The sequence below is a fragment of the Scomber scombrus genome, chromosome 7 (genome assembly GCF_963691925.1).
Source record: "Scomber scombrus chromosome 7, fScoSco1.1, whole genome shotgun sequence".
Classification (NCBI taxonomy): Eukaryota; Metazoa; Chordata; class Actinopteri; order Scombriformes; family Scombridae; genus Scomber; species Scomber scombrus.
The window spans coordinates 18017781-18040780 of record NC_084976.1 but is presented as its reverse complement, the minus strand read 5'-3'; the positions used below and the strand labels follow the sequence as shown (position 1 = coordinate 18040780).

Sequence of the window (23000 nt, the reverse complement as noted above, 5' to 3'; positions counted from 1 at the left end):
TGTTGTTTTTAAGTTTTAGCAGTGTGAACTAGAACTGCCCTTGAGTGGTTTGCCTCTTGTTTGTCAAGTATGCAATACTCATACGTTTCTCAATTCATCCTTAAAATTCCACAGTAAGTGCATTTCTCAAAACTATTTGTTAGAAACAGCACCACACAGTGGATACACTTCCAAGTTCTTGTAACTTGCTCAAGTCCTTAGTTTATCTCTCAAAAGTAAATATCAATGAACATGTAATTGCCATAAGAATGACAAGTCCTTGTGTCAGTGTTGACAAAAAAGATTAGCCATGTATAATGATACTGTCAGTATTTTCTGATGAATATCATGGCTAAGGTGTTGATGGCGTATAAATATATATACACACACACACACACACACACACACACACACACACACACACACACACACACACACACACACACACACACACACACACACACTGTATATGGGTATATGTGTGTGTGTGTGTGTGTGTGTTACATTATATGAACAGTAGGGTATGTATCTGTATACATTTTATGTAAAATGCAAGTGAAATACTGTAGTATGAAGCATTACAGTAACTATACAGTATTAGAGTACAGTGCACATAGTACACTATTGTATATACCTCTTCTGTCTGTTTGAATGGTTGAGGACATTGAGGAATGATTGGGTTGTTCTCCCAACATTCGTCTGCAACCTTCGAACAGCTTCATGACAACTGGTTCAAACATTTTGCATGGAATGACTTATACAATAAACTAATGCCAAGATGTTTTGGTAAGACTATTCAACAAAAAAACAGTATAATACATTTTGACCAACATGACATAAGAAATTGATAATGCAGAAAACAGCTGTCACAAACTCATAAAAGGGAGGGGTCATAACACAGCAGACAATTGTACATTTGTACATCGTTGCATTTGCAGTTTGTTCAAATGAATGAGACATTGCTGTTATGAAGTGTACAAGTGACTAGATGATGTGTAGGTTGAACAAGTGCCTTTGAGTTTTTCAGTTCTGATCTGAGAAATGTACCAAAGCAACTGAGAAACTAATAGATTAATGATTAAGTAGCCTCAGGGGTGACTTTCAAGGTGTTGTGCTGACATACATTTGTCTGTTTTTCCAGCCTCACAACCCCAGCACACTTTCTACATTGTATGTCTGATAGTAATCATGGACTGCATTTTTGATAACTTCTTCCATTAGGCATTTTGACATGACACTGTAGTAAAAGCACCATACAATCAAAGATGACTGAATTCCATTTAGCTGCTTCAGTTTCAGGGTCCTGTATTGTGCATGCCAGCTCACTGTCACACTATCATGACTCACTGGGGCTATGGCACCAGGTTAATGTTATTAGTAACACCTGTTAAAATGTCTGCTGAGAAAAAGGTTTATTTAACACATCTGAAAACCAACTATATTTCACACTGGTTTTAAATGAGCTTTTTATAACTTTTACAGCAGTTTACTGCAAGATTTCTGAAATCTGCTGATAAATCCTCACTATCCGAAGTATCAGGTTTAAAAGACAGTTGTGTTGCACTTACTAACTTCATGCTTCTGAATAATAAAGCTGTATAGCATATAGGACTTGTAACAATCTGATCATCAGTCACCCTATGCACTGCACTATGCCATATCTTATTGTTGCACTTTAACCTTGATTCAGCTACTTTTTATACAGTAATTTGTTCCTGCCTACATCCGTGGACTTGCTTGGTGCATGTGGAGTTCTGTTCAGAGAGGTTCAACCTTTGAATAAACCATGTGCAACATGTGAGATAACAGAAGAGCGTTGTGCAGGTGAGTCGAAAACAAAGGAATGAGCAGTTTGGCATCTAAACTGAATGAGAGCCTTGACAGAAACAATACCATTTCTAAAAAAAGCCCCACAAAAGCAAGTTAGCCCCATCAAAAATTACAAGCACGTATAAACGTGTATCTCGTGTAGCTAACTCATAAACTTATGACATAGACGCATGTGTGCAGCACTCAGGTTGGAGCACACACACATCTGATATCAGCACATACCCATATTGAACCATTTAAATATAAATATATATATAAAGACTGCTGCCTCATTTAGACATTCAAGGAAGATTGATGGGTCATGTGATGTGTAACAGATGTGTAATCGCCAATATTCTCAGTATCTCAGAGGTATTTTTCTGGCATCTGCAACGTCTTTTGGTTAAATTGGTTCCATATGTTCAAGAGATACTAGATGGCACAGATCAACTCAAACTATTACAATGTAATCAGATGGCAGAGAAAGAAATTAAAATAGTTTCAGTATATATGAGAAATCAGACAAACAGAAGGTGAAATTTTGTTAAAAGTTGTCTTTACTTTTCAGTCTGGCACACATTTGTGCTACCAAGGATTCTTATTATAAAAAAAATTCACACCATTATTTCCCCTTCACTTCTTGCCCTTCTTTTGATGGAGCATGTAACACTTATCACAGGCCAATGAAAGGCCAACAACGAGGGGAAGAAACTCTTCAAAGTCCAACTTATCATCTTTGTTTTGGTCCAGATCCTTCAGGATAAGGTCCACAGTTTTGGGGTTCTGCTGTGTCTGAAAGAGCATTAGCAGGAGAGACAAGTTCAGGGTGTGAAGTTGAAGTAAGAGCAATAAGTTACATATGTGTACATTGATCAGTGCTCAGGTTAGAGATTAGATTTGAAAACCCTTACTTTCAGGAAGGTAGGTAGCTCCTTCTCAACCAGTTTTTTCAGTTCCTTTTTGGTCAAGGTCCTTCCATCACCGTCTTCATCGGCATAGCGGTGGAAAATCACAATGAGTGACTCCATGCATTTCTCCAAGTCAGTCATGACTGCAGGAAGATGTGCTGAAAGGAGGAAAGACGAGTCTAAGAATACATTTCATTTAAAAAAACAAAAACATTTCACTTCAGTAAACAAATATAACAGCTGTTGATAACAGATTTTTTATACAAATAACTACTTAAGAATACTGGAAGTAGGCTATTTAAACCTCAATCTGCACCTGGACCACTTACTGTACAAAATTATAACAGTTTTTAAATGATACTTCTGTAAAATATATCATTTTAACTTTCAGTAGTCATTAAACATGGCTGCACTAATTTATATGGTTGCCATGAAACAGTGGGCTACTGCGTCCAAAACTAACATATCAAGAGGTGAGGATGTGGGTGTTGGTTTTTACTGGCAGTCAGAGCAAATTCTTTGGATATTAGACATCAGTGTCTGGAACAAACTGAAATCCTTATCTTACACCCAGCTTGCCTCTGCGTTTCCCTTCATCTGCTTCCTCTCCCAAGTTTTAGAGAACATGGAACATACATGTACGGAAATTAAAGACAAGAAGAGTGAAAATAAAAGGAAAGGATCGTTAACAGAGGACCAGCCGCTACTTGCCAGGGGAAAAGTCTGACGTAATGTACCAAATAAGTAAAAGCCCACCCAATAAAGCATGTGGAACATTTTACAGACAGAATCTAAACTGCGAAAAAGCAGCTTTTGTATGTAGCCTACACTTTTTAAACTGCTTTGACGCAACTGAGATGAGCGATCTTTTAGGCTATAGCTGCATCTTTTGTCTCTTATATTTTGATAATGAATAATCCGGATTTTTTTTTTCAAGAATTTAGGCAACTTTTCAAAAAGGGACGCAAGCCAACAGTGGAATTAGTGAAATTAGTGACAGAAAATGATCATTTCAAACTTACCAGAATAGGGCTGAGTAGAAAAAGTGTAAGATGTAATGCGATGAGGAGGGCAGGAACTCGCTGAAAGTTAACTGAACAATTTATAGTCAGCAAGGCAACGCCCTATAAGATGGGAGGGAGAGGGAGGGATACAGACGCAAAGGCAGGGCCAGGCAGCAAATGAAATGAATGTCCAAACACCATCCCATCCCTGTCCATGTTCTCCCACACGTCTGCTATGAACCATGGGATCAAACCACTTCAAATGTGACACCATAGTTGGTCAAACATGTTATCAGTGATGTGTGAGCTACTTAAATTCTAAAGAAAACTCCAATTTTGATCCCCAGGACAAAAAAACATTGACACACAATTTTGTTTTTGTACAAATATCATATCACTTAAAATTAGATCTTGAAAGACACATCAGTAAAATGAGACAGTTGTAACACACACACAAAAATAAAGATGTTGGGACATGCCAAAGATGGGCAAACTTGGGCCTGTAACAGATGATCTGACACATACAAATCTCTGGCACATACAAACGTGTGACAAATCAAAGTAAAAACCAACATAAAGTGTATTAATAAGGTGTTGGGCCACCACATGCCACCAGAACATCTTGTTTTCTTTAGGGATGGACACCACTCTTCCAAAAGATATTCCCTCATTTGGTGTTTTGATGATGGTAGTGGAGAGTGCCATCCAAAATCTCCCATAGGTGTTCAACTGGGTTGGAATCTGGGTAGTGTGAAGGCTATAGATCCCATCAGGATAGAAATGTTTCATCAGAGGATAAAGGTGATCACTCAGAACAACTTTGTATTGATTTCCCTTTTAAGGGGACAAGTGGACCCACACCATGCCAGCAAAATGCCCCCAAAAGCATAACAGAGCCACCAGACCCCCTCACTGTAGGGGTCAAGCATCCAGGCCTGTAACAGTTTTTCCTCTACACTCTTATGGCTTCATCTGATCCAGTCTCCTATTGTATGATATCACTTGGTATATTTAACGTTTTTGACATGAGGGCCCATTTGTGTTCATTCTGATGAGCTTTGTTGGTCTTGAATGTTTAACTCACCCCACAGTCATATCAGCCAACACATGAAAACATCCTCAGTAGAAAAATAAAAATGTTTTTAAAAAAATGTAATGTGTACATTAATACATTTAATATATGTATGTATGTATGTATGTATGTATGTATGTATGTATGTATGTATGTATGTATGTAGTCTGAATCCAATTTTCCAAGTAAGTCTTTTGAGCAGCATATCTGTCCTTTGTCATCATGGTCCAGCAAACACACTCAGCTGGACCAATCTACTTCTGATGACCATGAAGCAGCTGTGGTTAAATAAATATGCCAAGGGGGAGTTGGTGACAGACAAGGCTATTGTTTCTCCATGCTGCACCTTTTCCTGAAAACTGCTGACCATTTTGGCTCATAGTTTCAGGATACCACCACACCTATCTTAACAGTATGATATTTTAAAAAGAAAAGACTCTGAAGAGAAGAACAACACAGTCAAAGTCTTTCACACTTTTTAATTACAAAATGAATGCTGATGAATATACAAATAATTTGATGGGGTATTTTAATCTCTTTGCAACCAGTTTAAAAAAAAAAAAAAAAAGAAAAAAAAGAGTGCTGAAGAAAACGTTCACAATGGAATGTAGGTTGCCATTAAGCTATTTTCTGTAGACTTACAAATACCAACGCATTATTCCATTTAGGGAAATTTCTGTTTCAAAAAAAAGAGAAAAAAAGCTAAGCCGTTACATCGGTTATTAGCTTGTACTCTGATTACGTAATTAAGTAATATTAAGTAATTTTCCCAAAACCAAATTTAAAAAGGTAAGAGAAACCCAAACAAGGAACATGAATTAAAAAAAAAAAAAATGATAGTGACAAAATGTGCAACTGGGTAATATTGACTGATCAACTGGATGCAAATGGGACCCAAAAGATTAATTGATTCCTCAGTTCTTCCTTTTGCCCTTGCTGGCAGCCTTGGCTGGTGTTACTGAAGGAACAGCTGCTTGGTACAGGGCGGCAGATATTTTGTTGATGTAGTACAGGGCAAAAAGGGAGAATATCAGGCTGGATGGAAAAAATGAGAAAGCAAGAGAATAAGATTTAAAATAATATACAGTCAGATACAGTGTCATGTAAAGTAGGTGTATGGGATCTGCAGAGGTACTGTTACTCACCATGTGGTGACGCAGACACGGTGTACCAGGCCAGAGGCAAACAGGGACAGGCACAGGCACACCAGAACTGGAAATGGGGAAAATGAATAATACATGTGAACACAGCCTGAATGATTTATATGATTAATAATAGAGACTTATCAGACAAAAAATGTACTGTACATACTTTTAATAAGGTATTAAATCATTGACCAACTGTGTATTTTTTTTTTTAACTACAAAACTAAACACTAAACACTAAACATCATGTAAGAAATCGTGTAATAAAAGAAGGTTTCCATATTATCTCCACTTACTTTCTGGGAAAATCTTGGCTTGGAATCCCTTCCCAAAAAACAGGTTTTCCAGATTGTTAAATGCCTGGATATAAAGTTAAGGTGGAAGTGTTGTTTCAGCCATACATTTTGCATAATAAAAATAAACATACAAAAGACAACAAGATGATGGAATGTTCACTAACAAATGACCTAAACTATACATGAGCTGCTATATAATTGTAATTTAATAATCAGCAGCATGTGTTGAAGCATCAAAAGGATACAGTGAGAGAGCAGATGAAGAGGACTGATCCCAAGAAACCTCCCAGGATGGTGAGCCATTCGGTAGATCCCAGCTGCTTACTGAACATCTGCATACCAGCAAACACCAGCACTGACAGCAGACTGGAGAGCACTAGAGAGGTGCCTGTGTTCACAGCTAGAAAAGGGAAAACAAGGCAGGTTAATCACACCTCTAAACCCAGATGCAATTCAAAGTACTATTTAGAGATTCACATACAGAAAAACTGAGGATACCTTGATATTGATGTATTGAGGAGCATTTATACAACTAAAAAGGACCAGTTTGACATACAAGACACTTTAGCTGTAACTAAACTGATATGAGATGTATGTGCTTGACACATTTAATATCAACACAACTACAGGGCGGAAACAAAATGTAGAGCAGCTGGGTGTGTCTATCTTTCAGCAGAAAGGGAACACATTTTAACTAGAGCTGGTGTTGAAAGACTTTCTGCTGCTGAGAATCATCGTAAAAGAATGCCATCAAATTTCAACTGTATCAACTCAACTAACCCACTTTCAGATTTCACATCTAGATCAGAAGCCGTTTTACTTACACTTATCAAATCTGGACTAGATTAACAATGAGACTCCAGAGAGCCATTTTCAGTTTTGTGAAACCTTTGTTCTATTTGTAAAAACTGAAATAAAATCTGGTCAGATGTGCTCTTGTGAGGAAATATCAGTGAAGTCACCCTTTAAAAAATAGTTTTCATAAACAGAAAAAAAGATTTCACAAATCTGAAACTGTGTTTTAATAAATATCTAGGGTAGGGGTGTTAAACTAATTTTAGTTCAAGGGCCACATAAAGCCCAATTTGATCTTAAGTGGGCCGGACCAGTAAAACCATTGCATAATAACCTATGACTAATAACAGGATATAATATAACTTTACTGTAATAAACCACAGGAAAAAGCTTGTTCACAAAGATAAGTAGTCCCAAGTCAACCATGCACAAAATCTTTTGCAAATGTTTGTCCCTTTGAGGGTTACCCTAGAAAGAGATAATGATAAAACAGAGGCCCAGTGGCTATGAATGGCAAGTGAAAATAAGAAAGAATATCATTGTACTTTATTGAAAATTTGGAATAATAATTTTCATACTTTGCAAAGTTATCCAGTGGGACCCCTTAGTGGTCCTGTACTGGCCCGCTGGCCGTATGTTTGACACACCTGCTCTAGAGGTTCGAGAGGTTCTTTGTCTATCTAGTCCAGATTTGACCTGATGTAATGTGCTGTGGTATAATAATGGCATGGGGGAAAAGCCGTGAAACCGCCCCTTTCTCAGTTTTCACAGATCTGAAAGTTAGTTTAAACAGGGTGGAGACTTAAGCTACACCTCTTCACAAGTGTAAGTGGCACAAAAACAGAGAATCCGCTAAATATCATAATTCAGGTTTCCATCAGAAGCTATTTCAGGTTGTCTTCCTGGTGACGTTGAATGTCTCCGGTTAACGCTAATCACGTAACGCCACGTCAGTGTTCGCACGTAAACGTTCCCGGTGCACAGCTAGCTCCAAGTTAGCCAACCCACGTTAGCAGCTGTTCATCTGGACAACTTCATGCTTTACTTTCACAGTGGAACCTGCAGTTTGATCTCCCACCTGTTTGGTGTCGATAGGGTGAACAGTGCTGCTGCATTGCATCACGCAGCTCTCTAAGTTAGCGCTACATGTTTCTAATTAACGTCAGTTCATGACGCTCCACCGCAACAATATCTACACATCCACAAACTCGCTTTGCAAAGTACTTGAAGCTAAATTAAGCATGCAATACATACCCATGATTGGATGTTGAGTTTGAGTAATTACAATGAAACCAGTGTGAATCAGGTTTAACTTCGTTGAGCCGGCGAAATGTCAGGATGTAGGAACTGAGAGCCTGATCATTAGTCGGACCAAATATCAGGTGGGACCAGCGGGCGGAGCCACATGTTGAAAAAGAGGACAGGGTCTGTGTTTTTCACATCAGGGAAGAATAAAGCATCCATCCATCTGTCCATCCATCCATAGTGAAACAAATCTTTCAGTGTTCATATAGGCACCTGACTTTTGTGAATTTATGCTTTAAGAGACTGGAACACCACACTTGTAGTCATGTCTACCAATCTGGATGAAGGAGACGGGATTATGTAAACACACCAGGAGGAGACTGTGCCCTGGAGGCAAAAATGGTTCAAAGCAGAAAGAACTGATAACCTCTGATAGTTTCACAGAAAAATATACAAAAAGTATTTTGGCTTAAAGTAGCCTTTTAAGAAGCTTTTAATTTTCCATGACAATGTGAAGAAAACTACATTGATGTTTATTGACAAAGAGGCATCTTAAAGAGTTGACATTCTGATACATTTCTTTCTAAAGTAACCACTCAGGACATGTTACAAGTAAACATAATAATATAAATGCCATTTCTACATTCATTTCACACACAAAATATAAAAATATAAAAATTATTCTGGACAGAGTGGCTTGTAGATTGGTTGTAGTATATGTTAATGACAATTTAAAATCCTCTGTACATCATTAAATTGATGACAGATGTTCTGTAAGTACAGTGTCTGTTGGTAAACTGCAACAGAGATGTGGAATTACATCCACACTGGTTTGTAGGATTTCACATATGGAGTGCCTTTCATAATGGCTTCTTCTTCAGTCCAAAAACAGCAATGAACAGAACAATCTCCACAAACGCAGGCAGCACACTAGAGGGAGAGACAGAGATTGAAATGCAGAGGGAGACAGAACCACAGTATATACAATGATACTTCATTGTTTTTACTTTCACTCTCACTCCACTCCCTGAAAGTTAATACATGCCTGCACATCAACAAGAATACACCAACCTGCATGTGGCAAAAATAACCCAATATGTCCAGCACTCCCACCTCTCAAACACAAAGAAAGACAAGGAGACGGAGGCGCTGCAGTGGACTGCTAGTGCTGGGAGAAACATCTGTCAGGGAAAAACTCTCTCGGAAAGATACCTCCACAATATGAACTATATAAATATACTAACCTGCAAATGGCAAGGATCCACCAGTAGATGTCACACTCCCACTGCTCAAATAGAAAGAAAAGCAGAGCCACTGAGGCACTGGCATGGACTCCTGTTGCTATTGTAGGTGAAGAGGAAGAGTCATGGAAGTATAACTGAAGACTACACTAAAGTGTTAGTATTCCTGATCTTATGAGCCTGCAGTGTATTATTTCAAGTAACACTTGTTATAGTTTGTGGGCTTCACAAGAGATATTTAATGTGACACTGGATTCCTAAGTATGAATTCTCACCACATTTTGACACAGTTTCTGCTTTTATATCTCATCTCAAGATGCATTTTTATAGACTCACCTTTTCACCTGACACCTAGTCAACACAGCTCCGTGGTGTTGACTGATTTTAAGTCTATTTTAATATTTTGACTTGTTTTACCCTTTGGGTGTTGTATTTGTTAATATCCATTATATGCTCTAATTGTGCGCTTGTATTTTGCTGTTCTTGTGTTCTTGTTTCTTATATTTGTGATTCTTTTATGCTGTCTATTTAAAGCATGATAAGTGCTAAACAAATAAAATAATTACTATCATTATCATTATTATTATTATAATTAATAGTAGTAGTAGTAGTAGTAGTAGTAGTAGTAGGAATATTAGTAAGTGTAGGAGTAGTAAGAGTAGTAGTATTTTCTTTCCAAGAAGCAGATGAAATTTCAATTGCTGCTCTTATAGTAACCATATCTTATTTTTCTAAAGCATGAGATTATCATATCAACATCTCAGTAACAGCTGCATGGGATATGATTTTAAACAAATACATTGACTTTAACTCGCACACACTGTATATGTATCAACAACTGCATCATCAGTGAGTTGGACCCACAGTGTCAGCGTAAAGGATACACAGGAGACCCTGGCTGCTGTTGAACATGGACACTCCGGAGAAGAAGCCAGCTAACTCTATAGCAAACAGACCGAGAGTGACCGCCAGTGCCACCACCAACCTGTGACACAGAAAGATTAGTACAGTGCGGATGTGTGAGTGTGTGTACATGAATGTATCATAATCTTACTTACTTTCTATCTTCATTCTCATATTGCTCTTGTGTGAAATCCAAAGGCAAACAGGCCTTCACGTTATTTTCCTGTAAATCAAACATTAAAAACAGCCAGCAGGAAAAGCATGAGAATTATAGCTGATGAACTGTAACATTAATTACTTTACACATTACATGCTTGGGTTATTTCAGTTGAAGGTTTGCCATACTAATTTAAGTGGCTATTAAGCTTTTTACAGTATTAGATAAGTTATATATTTTGTCGGCAGGAATAATTTCTCAATGTTAATTTGGATTTTTGCAGAATAAAGTTGTAAATTGTAAACATGTAACCACCAAACTACAAAAGACTTTTAATTTATCACAGTTGTTTAGAACTGTGGTTCCCAACCTTTTTTGACCAGTGATTCATCAGTTCATTGTTTAGTCCATAAAATGTCAGAAAATAGTGAAAAATACCCGTTAAAGCGTTAAAGTTCCCCACAGTACAAGGTATCTTTAAATGCCTGGTTTTGTCTGAGTAACAGGTTTAGGAGGGACATGATAAATCCTCATTACTTACCCTCGACCAGAAGATAGTGATAACAATGACAAGGTGAGCGATGATGGTCAGGAACCGTGCAGGTACAAGGCTGCTGACAACCGACATTATAAGGCTGCAAATACTTACTTAATAAGTCAACATGTAATATAAAAAACAACTCGGATCCAGTGGTGAACTGATGAAAAAAATTATGTAATGAGGGTTTCTGCAGTTTAAATGTGCCTCGCCGCTACTGTTAGTTCAGTTACCGTATTTAGCTCATTTAGCTAACTTCGTAGATAGCAGTATAGTATTGTGGTTAATTTATCACCACGTTATTAAGCTTAAGTTACTATTTACAAACCCTCAAAAAAGCAACACAATGAAAACACAACGCTGTGTGGTTGCTACAACAACCGCAGAGTCGGTGCACTCTTTATTACTAACCGGAGGAACAACCTACACTCAAAGGTTCCGGGCACGGAAAACAATTGAGAGAGGACTGTTCATGTTGTTTCATACTCGATGCTGCCATCTACTGGCAATTCCAGAAACTGGGCCACAGTCAATTTGGCATATTATCTGTGCTTTATGGACATTTTGAGGCTACAGCCTTTCACATTAACGACCAGAGCTTGATTTTTAGAAACAGAGCTTCTGATAATTGATTGGGAGGTAACATGTGAAGCGATGCGTTGTTTTTGCATATGCATATGATTTTTTTCTTATAAAAATACCATGAATTATTCTGAATATTTGAGCTCACTGGCCGAGTATATGTGTAATTAGGCGTCAATAAATTTGCAAATGAAATCTTTGTAGTTATGACCTTATACTACTAAAATCCACCCTAACATCGTTTCTTGGGCAATGCGGTTGTGATAGCCTAAACCCCCAAACCTCCCTCCCATCCTATTTCTACCACGATTGCAGACAGGCGACGGAGAACAGCGTGCGCAACAGCACGTATTAAGCACACCAAAAATTATCTACAGCGTAGCTGCATGTTCACCAGTCCAGGCCGACGTTTGCTCGTCACGACAGACACAAACTGCCCCTGGCTTTCCCCCAGAAAAAAGGGGGTTTAGTCGCCGTTTTGCATATAGAAGCACAGGTGCTGGCATCGTGAAAGCATGGCAGAAGCGGAGTTACAAACCTTTACCTCTATCATGGACGCGTTGGTTCGTATTAGTGTAAGTATGGCTAGCATTTTATTCTATCTCCATTGTGCTTATTTTAAATAAAATATCATAAATGTCTTTTGTCGTATACCTTGATATTTCTCCACTAAATGTTGCCATATTTCCTGTCGACACATCTGAATGCACAGATAGCCCGTGTGATGTGGGAATGGGAGTAGCTAAATTCCTCCATTAGATTTTTTTTGTATTTATTGAATTGAACAAAGACTGTTTGTTTTGGCAAATAACGCAAGCTTGTAGCCTTCTGTAGTTGGACACATAAAAGAAAGGCCCCAGATGACACACATTCCTATAAGATCCAAACGTTTTATCAGATAAAGCTTCATCGTGGTTTACGGGCCGCACATGATGAGAAAGCAGAGATGATGCGCGTTGTCATAGAAACGGGATGCTGCGTTTAGCTGCTGCAACGCTAGGATTTGGCCTCGATCAGCAACGCATGTGTAAAACCGAGGCCAACGCCACGAACTGTGCAGAAAATTTTATTGACATAAAATCTCGCCTCTAGGATACATACTTTCTTTCTACCACAGCAAGGCACCACAGAGCTTGCAAAATGTATCTGGATGTATTTATTATGCATTTGCCCAGTATCTCCAACCCCAGCCTATGTAACTGTGTCTGCAGCAGCTTCTTCTGTAGCCCCCAACTCCTACACATCTCATATACATTTTTTTTCAGGTCACACGAGGTGCAGAATATAAAGAGCAGCAGATTCTTTACTTATTCGAGTGATTCAGCCTGTGCCTGATCTGACTCCTTGTTCAGCTCTATTCTCTACCCTTTCTCCTCCTCTACAGTCCAACATGAAGAGTATGGAGAAGGAGCTGCATTGCCCGGTGTGCGATGAGATGGTGAAGCAGCCCATCCTTCTACCATGCCAGCATAGTGTGTGCCTGCTGTGTGCGGCTGAGGTGTTGGTACAAAGAGGCTACCCTCCCCCAGACCTGCCCCCGGAACCAAACTCACCAGCCTCCACACCCAACATCCGCTCCCCACGACTGGCACGCAGACCCACACCCAGGACCCCCGATCGCCTGGAGCGAGTCCTCAGAACAGGTTGAGGGAGAATATCTCGATCATGTGTGTGCATGTGTGCGTTTGGTACAACGGATGATATTTGAACGACCTAGCAATAAGCATGTGCTTTGAAGGTGCTCTTGTGTGAGAGAAAAACTGAAGGATCTCATCATTCAAGTGATCAAAGAATGACATTGAGATTTTTTTGTTGCAGCAACAATATTATCAAAACATAAAGAATAAATTAAACAAAATAACATTAACACATATTAAGATTGATATGTATTAATTATAGTATCTAATCATTTATAAATGGAAATATGATTTTGATACACACCTTGATATGTCAGCTTTGATCTACTTGACACATTCATATCTTAAGGTTCTGGACATGCAGAGTTGTATGCATATATCTCATGACTTATTTAACTGCATGTAGAGCAAGGGCCACAGAGGCAAAGACAGTCAAGGAGGCAGAAAAGGTAGTTAGCAGCTGCCGAGCAGGTGTTTTTTCAGGCGTATGTGTGTGTGTGTGTGTGTGTGTGTGTGTGTGTGTGTGTGTGTGTGTGTGTGTGTGTGTGTGTGTGTGTGTGTGTGTGTAAGCAAATATCATTTCCTCCACTGAGAGCTGACCTTTATTTTATCATTGTGCTCTCCATGGATATACAGTATGAGGAACGAACAACAGTTCACCTCCTTTTTTACCTCACTCTTTCTAAATTCCCCCCATTCCCTGTCTCTCAACTTTTAAATGCATGACTGCATTTTCACACCTCTCATACTCACTCAACTTTTTCTCATCTCTATCTCTGCCTCCATCCATTTTTCTTCTCTCTCAGTGTGTGGGACGTACCCAGGGCGTAGGCGGAAGGATGCAGCCCATCCCCCCATGCTGTTCCCGTGTCCTTCCTGTCAGCAGGACGTGGAGCTTGGAGAAAAAGGCCTGACAGACTGCCTTCGCAACCTCACTTTGGAGCGGATTGTGGAGAGGTATACACATGCACAGACACACACATTCATAAATACAGTACATCCTGTAGCAGATAGAGTCAAAGCTGAAATTGCTGTCAATGACTCTCAAAATGACTTTGGAATGTGTTTTATTTATTTCTAATGATGATATCTTATCCAAAACTTACGGAAGAGCATTAGGGCCACGGAGTAATATATTAATTCTAAATCTCTGAGAAAAAAAGTCAAAATGTTCGAGAAAAAAAGTCGAAATTTTAAAAAGTCGAAATTTTTGAGAAATAAAGTCAAAAGTTTTGAGAAAAAAAGTCGAAATTTTCGAGAAAAAAGTCGAAATTTTCGAGAAAAAAGTCAGAAATGTAGGCTACCAGGAAGAACCAGGTCATTCAGAGCTGGAGCTGACAGACTTCGTGTCCTGGCATAGTGCTGCTGAAATGGAGGATTTAATTAAATGTTACTTCGAGATTGGATTATCTAACAAAGAGATCCTTGCAGTCTTAGCACAGAATCATAGTATTGTGATTTCTATTCGGACCTTGAAGAGGCGGTGTCGTGAACTTGGACTGTGTAGGAGGCGAAATCAGTCGGACATAGACAATGTGATAGCCTTCGTGCAGGAGGAACTGCATGGGAATGGACAGATGCAGGGGTATCGTTGGCTACACCTACGAGCTATCCAGAGGGGGTTTGTGGTGTCTCAAAGGACTATAAGGCTGATACTCAGGGCACTTGATCCTCGTGGGTTGGAAATTAGAGATTAAGTTTTGACTTTTTTCTCGAAAATTTCGACTTTTTTTCTCGAAAATTTTGACTTTTTTCCTCAAAACTTTTGACTTTTTTTCTCGAAAATTTCGACTTTTTAAAATTTTGACTTTTTTTCTCGAAAATTTTGACTTTTTTTCTCAGAGATTTAGAATTAATATATTACTCCGTGGCCCTAATGCTCTTCCGTAAAAACTAAATAATCAAGGGTTTGGAATAAAAATCCCTGCAGGCAATGAGGAAAGGCAGCAAATGAAATAGTTAGTCAATACCACTTTAGAAATGAGACAGGAAATCATTTGCTGGAAGGAGTTTCAACAATGAATCTTGCCTTTGGTCCTGATCCGAGGATAAGCTTAAGAGCAGACTGCTTGAACGGCTCAAAAACTGCAGTGTTCAACAACAACAGTAGTAAAAATTGATAATTTTTTACCAAAGCTATGTGGAGCAAATTTGGAGTATAATACTTCTCAGCCTTTCTTTAATGTTAATCATCCTCTTATCAGTTCAAACAGATAAGATCAAAGTGAGAGGAGCTGCTTAAGGAGAAGTCTTATGAGATGGGTCGAGAGAGAATTATGGGGATATGCAGTTTCCCTGTTTCACACACAGCAGTTTGATGAGTGCAGCTGCATCCTCTCCAGGCAGAAGCTGGTTTGGTAAGGAAAGTGTGACAGTGCATGTTTTGCTGTGCAGGATGCACTAACAAAGCAGCAGCTGGTGATGTATCCAGGTCAGCCAGTTAAAGAGTTGGACTACTGAAAAGAGAGCAGGACAAACTCATCTTTCCTATCTCTCTTAAGACTCTTTCTTGCTTTCTTTCTTATTTTACTGCTGCAGAATCGAACCTTATCTCCCTGTCTCCCCTGTTTCCCCCCAGGTACAGGCACACAGTAAATCTGGGCAGCATAGCCATCATGTGTGGTTTCTGTAAACCTCCTCTGTCTCTGGAGGCCTCTAAGGGCTGTGCTGACTGCAAGTCCAACTTCTGCAACGAGTGTTTCAAACTCTACCACCCCTGGGGAACCCCCCGAGCCCAGCACGAACACATTCTACCCACCAACAGCTTTCGGCCTAAAGTTTGTTTTCTTTTGTGTTTTCTGCACAATACACAGTAGCTTATCTTATATTATTATTGTGCCATAATCCTCTGTGGTCCCCTAGGTCCTAACGTGCACAGAGCATGAGCAGGAAAGACTGCAGTGGTACTGCCGCAACTGCCAGAGGTTGCTGTGCCCACTTTGTAAGCTCCGTCGCATCCACCATGGACACAAAGTGCTGCCAATAGCACAAGCCTACCAGGCCCTGAAGGTAAGTTTGTGTCTGTCATCTGTTTGGACTGTCGGGATCCTGGTGTTAGCAGCACTGAAAAAGCAACTTCTGTGTTGGTCTTACAGGACAAAGTTACCAAGGAAGTTAACTTCATTTTGGCAAACCAGGAGACAATACAGAGCCAGATCACTCAACTGGAAGCTGCCATCAAACAGATGGAGGTGAACCACCTTTTCTGTGTTTTGCACATCTTCCTCTGCTTTGCTATTCAATTCATTTCCTTGTGTATTTGTGCAGGTGTAATAATATTTGCTACAGGTTTTGGTGGAATTTTATTGTTGTGGTATAATACATTCTGATCCCTCATTGAGTTATCAACAATATTCTTTGATCACAACACAACCAATCATTATTATTTTTATTTTCATTTTTGCTTTTGATTGAAAGCCTACATTGCAAGACTACATGTATTGCAATCCTATACTTTACTGTAACTAAAACTGCAACTAAAAGGAGATAGTATTGACAGGTCCTCCAGTGGCCTGAGGGCCTTGTTTGCTGGCAACAGCCAAGCCATTGTCTCTGTGTTTGTCATTCCTAATCTGTCTTTGATTTTAACCTCACTGGTGGCATGGCTCTAGGGATGGCAGTGCTGGTCCATTTGTCTGTTCATCAGTCGATACATGACTTCCAGATTGAAATATCTGCATATCTATTTGATGGATTGCCATGAAGTGTAGTGTAGTACACACGTAGATATTCCCCTCAGGATGAATAATCAATCGTTAGGTCAAATTTCTAACCTTTTAGTTTATTAACAAATACCTGCAAAACTAATGACGACAGACATAGTTCATATTAGATACCAATTAGCCAATATTAGCATGCAAACATACTAAAATAAGATGTATTCATTTTTAGTTTAAAGCACCTGACAGCCTCACAGAGCCACTAGAATGTCTGTATACTTTCAGTCTTGTTTCATTTAGCAACTTCATTCCCATTCCTTGGGTTCCCCTCTCTGTCTCTCTGCAGGCGAACAGCGCAGTGGCTCTGCAGCACCTGACCCACTGTATTCAGGAGCTGGGAAATGCTGTAGTCGAGCGTCAGGGGCTTTTGGCTCTTGCTCTGGAGGGATCCCACAACAGGAGGCAAGACGCCCTGTCTTTTCAGGTCTCAGAGAAGCAAGGCCTGCTGGAGCATGCAGGACTCATGGCCTTCACACAGGAGTTGCTCAAAGAGACTGATCCACCCTGTTTTGTACAGGCCGCCAGAGTCACTCACAACAGGTAGTTTCAGCAGAAGCTTGTTGACATCTTTACAATTGTGTCTTCCCTTCTGTCTTTGAATCCTCTCTTATGTTTTTTATCTTTTTTCTGCCTCTTTGGCGTTACCCTTCCAGGCTGGTGAAGGCCATAGAAAACCTGCAGTGTTTCTCTCTCTCTGCTGATCCCTCCTTCAGACACTTTCACCTAGACGCATCAAAAGAGATCAAACTCATCAACAGCTTGGAGTTCATACGTGGTGGGTTGTTTGCTCCTTTGTTTCTACAATATGAACCATGTAGATGTGAAATTTTCTTCTTTGAGATATGTTAATGTCATCTGCACTTCATCCACAGCCCCACTGGCCCCAGTCATTGACACTCAGAAGACACTAGCATACGACCAGCTGTTTTTGTGCTGGCGCCTCCCTCAGGACTCGGCCCCGGCTTGGCACTTTTCTGTAGAATACCAACGACGGGCAGGAGTAGTTGGAGCCACCTGGGGCGGTACCAGATCCCCTAATGCTTCAACAGCATGGCTGCGTCTGGATGAGGTTAGAGGAACCAACGCTGTGGTCGACCGGCTGCAGATGGACAGTGTGTACGTGCTCAGGGTGAGAGGCTGCAACAAGGCCGGGTTTGGAGAGTACAGTGAAGAGGTTTACCTCCACACTCCACCTGCACCTGGTAATTTACACATATTACTTATAAGATCATTTCATTTTCACATGTGATTCACTGCAAAAAGCTTTATCTTTCCTTTTTTTCTACAAATAAAAGAAGTGGGATCAGACTTTGTACATTGACCAATTGTCTTTTTTTTCTCCATCTCTTGATTTCCCCCATCTTTTCTGCACTCCTGTTTCATCCCAGTCAGGCTATATCCACCTTTGTTTTTCTTGTCTTCTGTACTTTCTAAAATTCTGTCTTGTTCTTGTTATATATTTTTTGTTTTGCTATTATCCCACAAAGTCATTCCCATAAAAATAACGTTTAATTTAAAACAAAACGTTCTAATCAGTTGAAACAATGTGGACATACCCCCAGTTCTACTCTGTTTCCCACATTTTCAGGTAAAGTCACCTTGAATACACCTTTTCTCCTGATCTGCCTCATATTCTGTGTTCTCCTACAACTCTTCCTTAGCTGTTTCTCCATTATGTGTTCAAACTTGTTGTAGCCTGACTCTGTTGCAGCTGCAGAATCTAACCCCTCCTCCCTCCATCCCTCTTGACTCCTTTCCTTCACCTTTCCTGGCACTTCTGTCCCTTTTTATCCCTCTTTTCCCCCCTGTTTACTCCTCCCTTCTCCTAGTGTTAAGTTTCTCTTTAGACTCTCGCTGGGGGTTGCATGCTGATAGGCTGGCACTGGGTAGAGGCCAGACTTATGCCCGTAGTGTGCCAGGCCTGTCCCTCCTGCAGGCTGCTGACCGCACACTCACTTCCTGCCACTTGACCTCTGACCTGCTGGTGGCGGACTTGGCCATCACTCAAGGCAGACATTACTGGGCATGCTCTGTTGAGCCTGGTTCCTACCTGGTCAAGGTGAGAGGGATACTTGTTAGTTTGTTATAATGAATTGTACACTTAGAATCAGCTTAACCTGACAAGCTGACTTGAAGTGTTCATGACTAAAGCTGTCTGTCTGTCTTTCTGTTTCTTTCTCCCTTGTGCAGGTAGGAGTAGGACAGGAGACAAAGCTACAAGAGTGGTTCCATCTCCCCCAGGACATGGCCAGCCCTCGGTAAATAACCCTTACTATCCTATTTATGTCTCTTAAGGCTTTAGATTAATTGTCTTCTGTAAGCCTGTTTAAAGGACGGGTCTGTTTGTTATGACAACGTAAAAACCACAAAACCATAAATTCGAATATGAATGGGATTTGCTTCTGTCATATTGATTTGTAGGGCTCTTGTTGATGCAAGTACCTTCATTTACACAACCCAGTACAGAGGCTTAAGAGCCATGCCACAATTCCTGCATACTTAAAGTATCATCAATTGCTTTTTAATTGATTTTGTGGCCACTTGGGGGCAGCAGAACAACATGTAAATGCCACCTTGACATGATATCCCCTGCTGCTGCTTACTCCTCTCACATCACATGTAGTCAGTTGATCCCTTGTTGATTTAAAATGCTTTAAAATACTTGTATTACGTATTATTCAGTACTTAAATTATGCACCACATTCTTTATGTTTGGTGTATCCAAGTAAAGGCGACCCTTTATAAAGGATTTAGCTTGTTTTTGCTATGCTAAAACATGTTTTAAGAAATCATCAGATTTAGAACTGCAAAAGTTGCTGGTTTATGTTATTCTTTGTCATCTGTTATGGTAAACTAAAAGTCTTTGGGTTTTGGACAAAACAACAACATTTTAAGACATTAACTTGGCCTGTGGGAAATTTGTCACTATTTTCTCATATTTTATAGACCAACTGATAAATCCATGATGAAAATAATTGTAAATTGCAGCCTTAATCTGATTATTATAATCATAACAAGTGGTCTCCACAGTACAGCTGTTTTGCACACTTAATTTGGATAAAAGCACGTTAAATATACAATGTAATTGTATTTAGTAAGAGCAAACAGACTTCAAACAGAGCTGTTCTCAAGGTTTAAGGAACAATGTGCATGGCTTTGATCAGACAGACTCAAACCATTTTTTTGAGCTTGAAAAAATCTAAACATTTTTATGTTATTGTGTCATTGAGGTGGTAAGCTAGCATTGCAAGTGGAGATATCTTCAGGTCTTCTGTATTCAAACTTATGAGTCAGAAACATGAGGTAGATATTCCTCCTTCATGCAGCTTTTCTTCAGTTCAGCCTAATTTTCTTTTCCTCACAGCTGTGACCCAGACAGTGGCAATGACAGCGGGGCAGAAGACGGCCAGGACTCCCCTCCCTTCTGCTTCCTCACCATGGGCATGGGCAAAATCTTGCTTCCTCAAGGACATGGTCACAATCATAGCCAAGTGGACAACCAGAGCCAGAGCCAGGGAGGAGCGCACTCCCACAGTAGCAGCCATAGTAGTCTGCCACACCCTCATACCACTCCTCTGCCACCCCGACTCGGGGTCTGTCTGGACTGTGACAAAGGACGCGTAACCTTCTACGATGCCCACTCATTGCGTATCCTATGGGAGGGACATGTGGATTGCTCAGCTCCTGTGTGTCCGGCTTTCTGCTTCATTGGTGGAGGGGCCCTGCAGCTGCAGGATCTTGTGGCCAATCGGAGCATCGAGGACCCGCCACCACGGAGGGTAACCATCCAAACACGTGCAACAAATCTAAGTAAATAAACTGTGAGGGAGGCAGTTTATTAGCACAGTTCACTCAGTGATCAAAGTTTACAGTAATGTGAGAAACCAGATAGATCTTTATTCTCCCATGTATGAAATAGCCTTGCCTTGATCCTGTCAAGCTTTGATACTTGATTGAACTGTCACTGTGAACATGGTTATTTTTTTCATTTTTGGTGTAATTTTTGAGATCTGACCACAAATATTTGTGGTTCTTTATCCTGCATCCGCACTTGGCTTGAAAATATAAAATGTCTCCTCTGGCTGTATTTATTGGTATTTTCTTCCTGCTTTCTTACTCCACGTCTTTGCAATGCTCCTATGGACATTGTGGCTGAAATGATTTTAGACTATGCAGAACTCTGTCGACAGGATGAGTGAAACACCTTTACAGGTAAAGAAGATCTGTTTGTAATGTAAGAAAAATCTGCCCTCTGTTTACACTTGTCTTTTGTCCCAGAATAATCGGGCAAAAAAAAGTTGCATGCAAGTGTAACTAAGATTCATAACTTACATATATGCAGATAGCTGACTGTCACCGTGTAAAAGTACCTCAGATGTACTGTATGTCTATTTTTTATCTTTGGGATTCATTTTTTATGTAGCCCCAACAATTATAAATGACTTATGTAATGCAGAACATGGAGACAGTGAGCGTACTTCTGTTGTTGATATGTAACGTTCTGCTGGCTCCGTCAGGATCATGTCTCTTTGTCTGCACAGTCTCAGTTAGTATTTTATATAGCTGCTGTTTTGCATTTCAAAAGGACTTGTGTGTTTTAACTTGGTTAACATGCTCACAGTTGCCTGAATGTTTTCAGACTTAGAACAGAAATCAAAGTAACAAAAGTTCCAGCGAATAATGTTTTCATGCTGTTAACATGTGAATACATTTCAGTGTTAAACATCTTAATGAAAGTTAAAAATGTGGATGGCCAAAAGTTCTTGTCCAGTATTAAGTCGTGTTAAAGTGTTTTGCACATACATTTTAATGACGTCTAGAGTGATGACTTCAGCTCAGATCAGCTGAGGTAAGCTAATGAGAAAAGGGTCTGCTGTTTATTATTATTTATTTCATGAGCTTTTGTTGAATTTAAATTGGACCTTTTCTTTGTTTTTCTTACTGCAACTTTTTTTTTTCAACTGATTTAAAGTCATGTTTGGGGAATGTAAGAACCCAGTTATGTATCACTTCAAAGCCAGAGATTGTCTATATTTAATTTTTTCAAATCGACTGGCTCTGACTGTATTTTTGGTATATAATATGATGATTTTTTCTGGTGAGTGTGTGTGTTGTGGGAAAGTTATCTGAGCTCATGCTGTGACTTTCATGCTTTCTGTTGTGTGTATGTGTGTGTCTTGTCCTGAATGACGTGTCTAGACTCCTCTACTTGCGTTACAGTACAGCACTTGAAATACTTCAGTCTGTAGCATCTCAGAAATCAGAATCTCCTTATTTAGACTTTGCCTTGTTGGCAGAATGTTTCTCTCATGTCATGAGAAAAAAATAAATGACTGATAACAGTAACATGGGGTCTCTTTGGTTTCAAATCATGATCACACTAGAGGCTATAAACTGAACTCTACAACCTTTGTATTCATGATATTATCAGTAAAGGCATGATGTGAGGTAAGACAGAAACTTTAACCTTAAACCTCTTCCTTCGTCACCTGTCATATTCCTACCCTGCAGCACAAATTATCAGCATGTTTTTGGTCAAATATAACTGCCAGTTTAATTGTTGTTGATTATAAAGTTGTGACATTTTGATTGACTGTAAATAGCAGAACACTGCTTCAGCAGGGATTGTGAAAACATACTCTCCTTGTTTGAATGTCACAGAGGAACTGATGTCTCAGAGTCTGTGGTTCCTGCTGGCATGTAAGGGCAAGCATGCCCTTAATCATTTGAGTGTGCCAGAGCTGCTTGAACAGGTACAGTGGATCTTTTGTGCCACAGGGTTTAAATATAATAATCCCACTCTGTTCTTAGCCAGGACACACCTTAGGACACCTGATACAGAACGACAGCAACAGAGGGAGGCAGGCAAGGGTTCAACAGCAGTATTAGATGAGGCAGAGCCAGTTGAACTGGTGGTTAGAACAGTTTTTTAACAAGCTGTTATCACCCAGACAAAGTGATAAAAAGAGA

The 23000-nt window shown here is 39.8% G+C and overlaps 4 protein-coding genes across 6 annotated transcripts; 1 reads left to right on the top strand and 3 right to left on the bottom strand.

Annotated features, from left to right (window-relative positions):
• Window positions 1-2327: 2327 nt before the first annotated feature.
• Window positions 2328-3851, bottom strand: s100a10b (S100 calcium binding protein A10b). Its single transcript, XM_062422946.1, has 3 exons — window positions 3719-3851; window positions 2700-2854; window positions 2328-2580 (listed from the first exon to the last, which is right to left on the bottom strand). The coding sequence occupies exons 2-3, from the start codon at window positions 2835-2837 to the stop codon at window positions 2422-2424; spliced, it is 297 nt and encodes a 98-aa protein (XP_062278930.1). The 5' UTR covers window positions 2838-2854; window positions 3719-3851; the 3' UTR covers window positions 2328-2421.
• Window positions 3852-5231: 1380 nt separating this feature from the next.
• Window positions 5232-8380, bottom strand: krtcap2 (keratinocyte associated protein 2). Its single transcript, XM_062422509.1, has 5 exons — window positions 8263-8380; window positions 6459-6613; window positions 6214-6277; window positions 5918-5984; window positions 5232-5807 (listed from the first exon to the last, which is right to left on the bottom strand). Exons 1-5 carry the CDS (start codon window positions 8264-8266, stop codon window positions 5687-5689), a joined length of 411 nt encoding a protein of 136 aa, XP_062278493.1. The 5' UTR covers window positions 8267-8380; the 3' UTR covers window positions 5232-5686.
• A 430-nt stretch (window positions 8381-8810) lies between these two features.
• Window positions 8811-11424, bottom strand: tmem107l (transmembrane protein 107 like). 2 transcript variants are annotated; one of them, XM_062422507.1, is made up of 5 exons: window positions 11096-11424; window positions 10553-10620; window positions 10379-10479; window positions 9498-9594; window positions 8811-9183 (listed from the first exon to the last, which is right to left on the bottom strand). In XM_062422507.1, the coding sequence occupies exons 1-5, from the start codon at window positions 11180-11182 to the stop codon at window positions 9114-9116; spliced, it is 423 nt and encodes a 140-aa protein (XP_062278491.1). In that variant the 5' UTR covers window positions 11183-11424; the 3' UTR covers window positions 8811-9113. The 2 variants fall into 2 exon arrangements, with proteins under 2 accessions (XP_062278491.1, XP_062278492.1); XM_062422508.1 differs by lacking the exon at window positions 9498-9594 and adding an exon at window positions 9325-9421 and having other exon boundaries at window positions 9114-9183.
• Window positions 11425-12189: 765 nt separating this feature from the next.
• Window positions 12190-21058, top strand: trim46a (tripartite motif containing 46a). Of its 2 annotated transcripts, XM_062422610.1 has the most exons (13): window positions 12190-12249; window positions 13059-13317; window positions 14118-14268; window positions 15890-16088; window positions 16174-16320; window positions 16407-16502; window positions 17317-17570; window positions 17684-17805; window positions 17903-18232; window positions 18860-19089; window positions 19221-19288; window positions 20395-20504; window positions 20550-21058. In XM_062422610.1, exons 1-13 carry the CDS (start codon window positions 12190-12192, stop codon window positions 20846-20848), a joined length of 2325 nt encoding a protein of 774 aa, XP_062278594.1. In that variant the 3' UTR covers window positions 20849-21058. The 2 variants fall into 2 exon arrangements, with proteins under 2 accessions (XP_062278594.1, XP_062278593.1); XM_062422609.1 differs by having other exon boundaries at window positions 20395-21058.
• Window positions 21059-23000: the final 1942 nt, after the last annotated feature.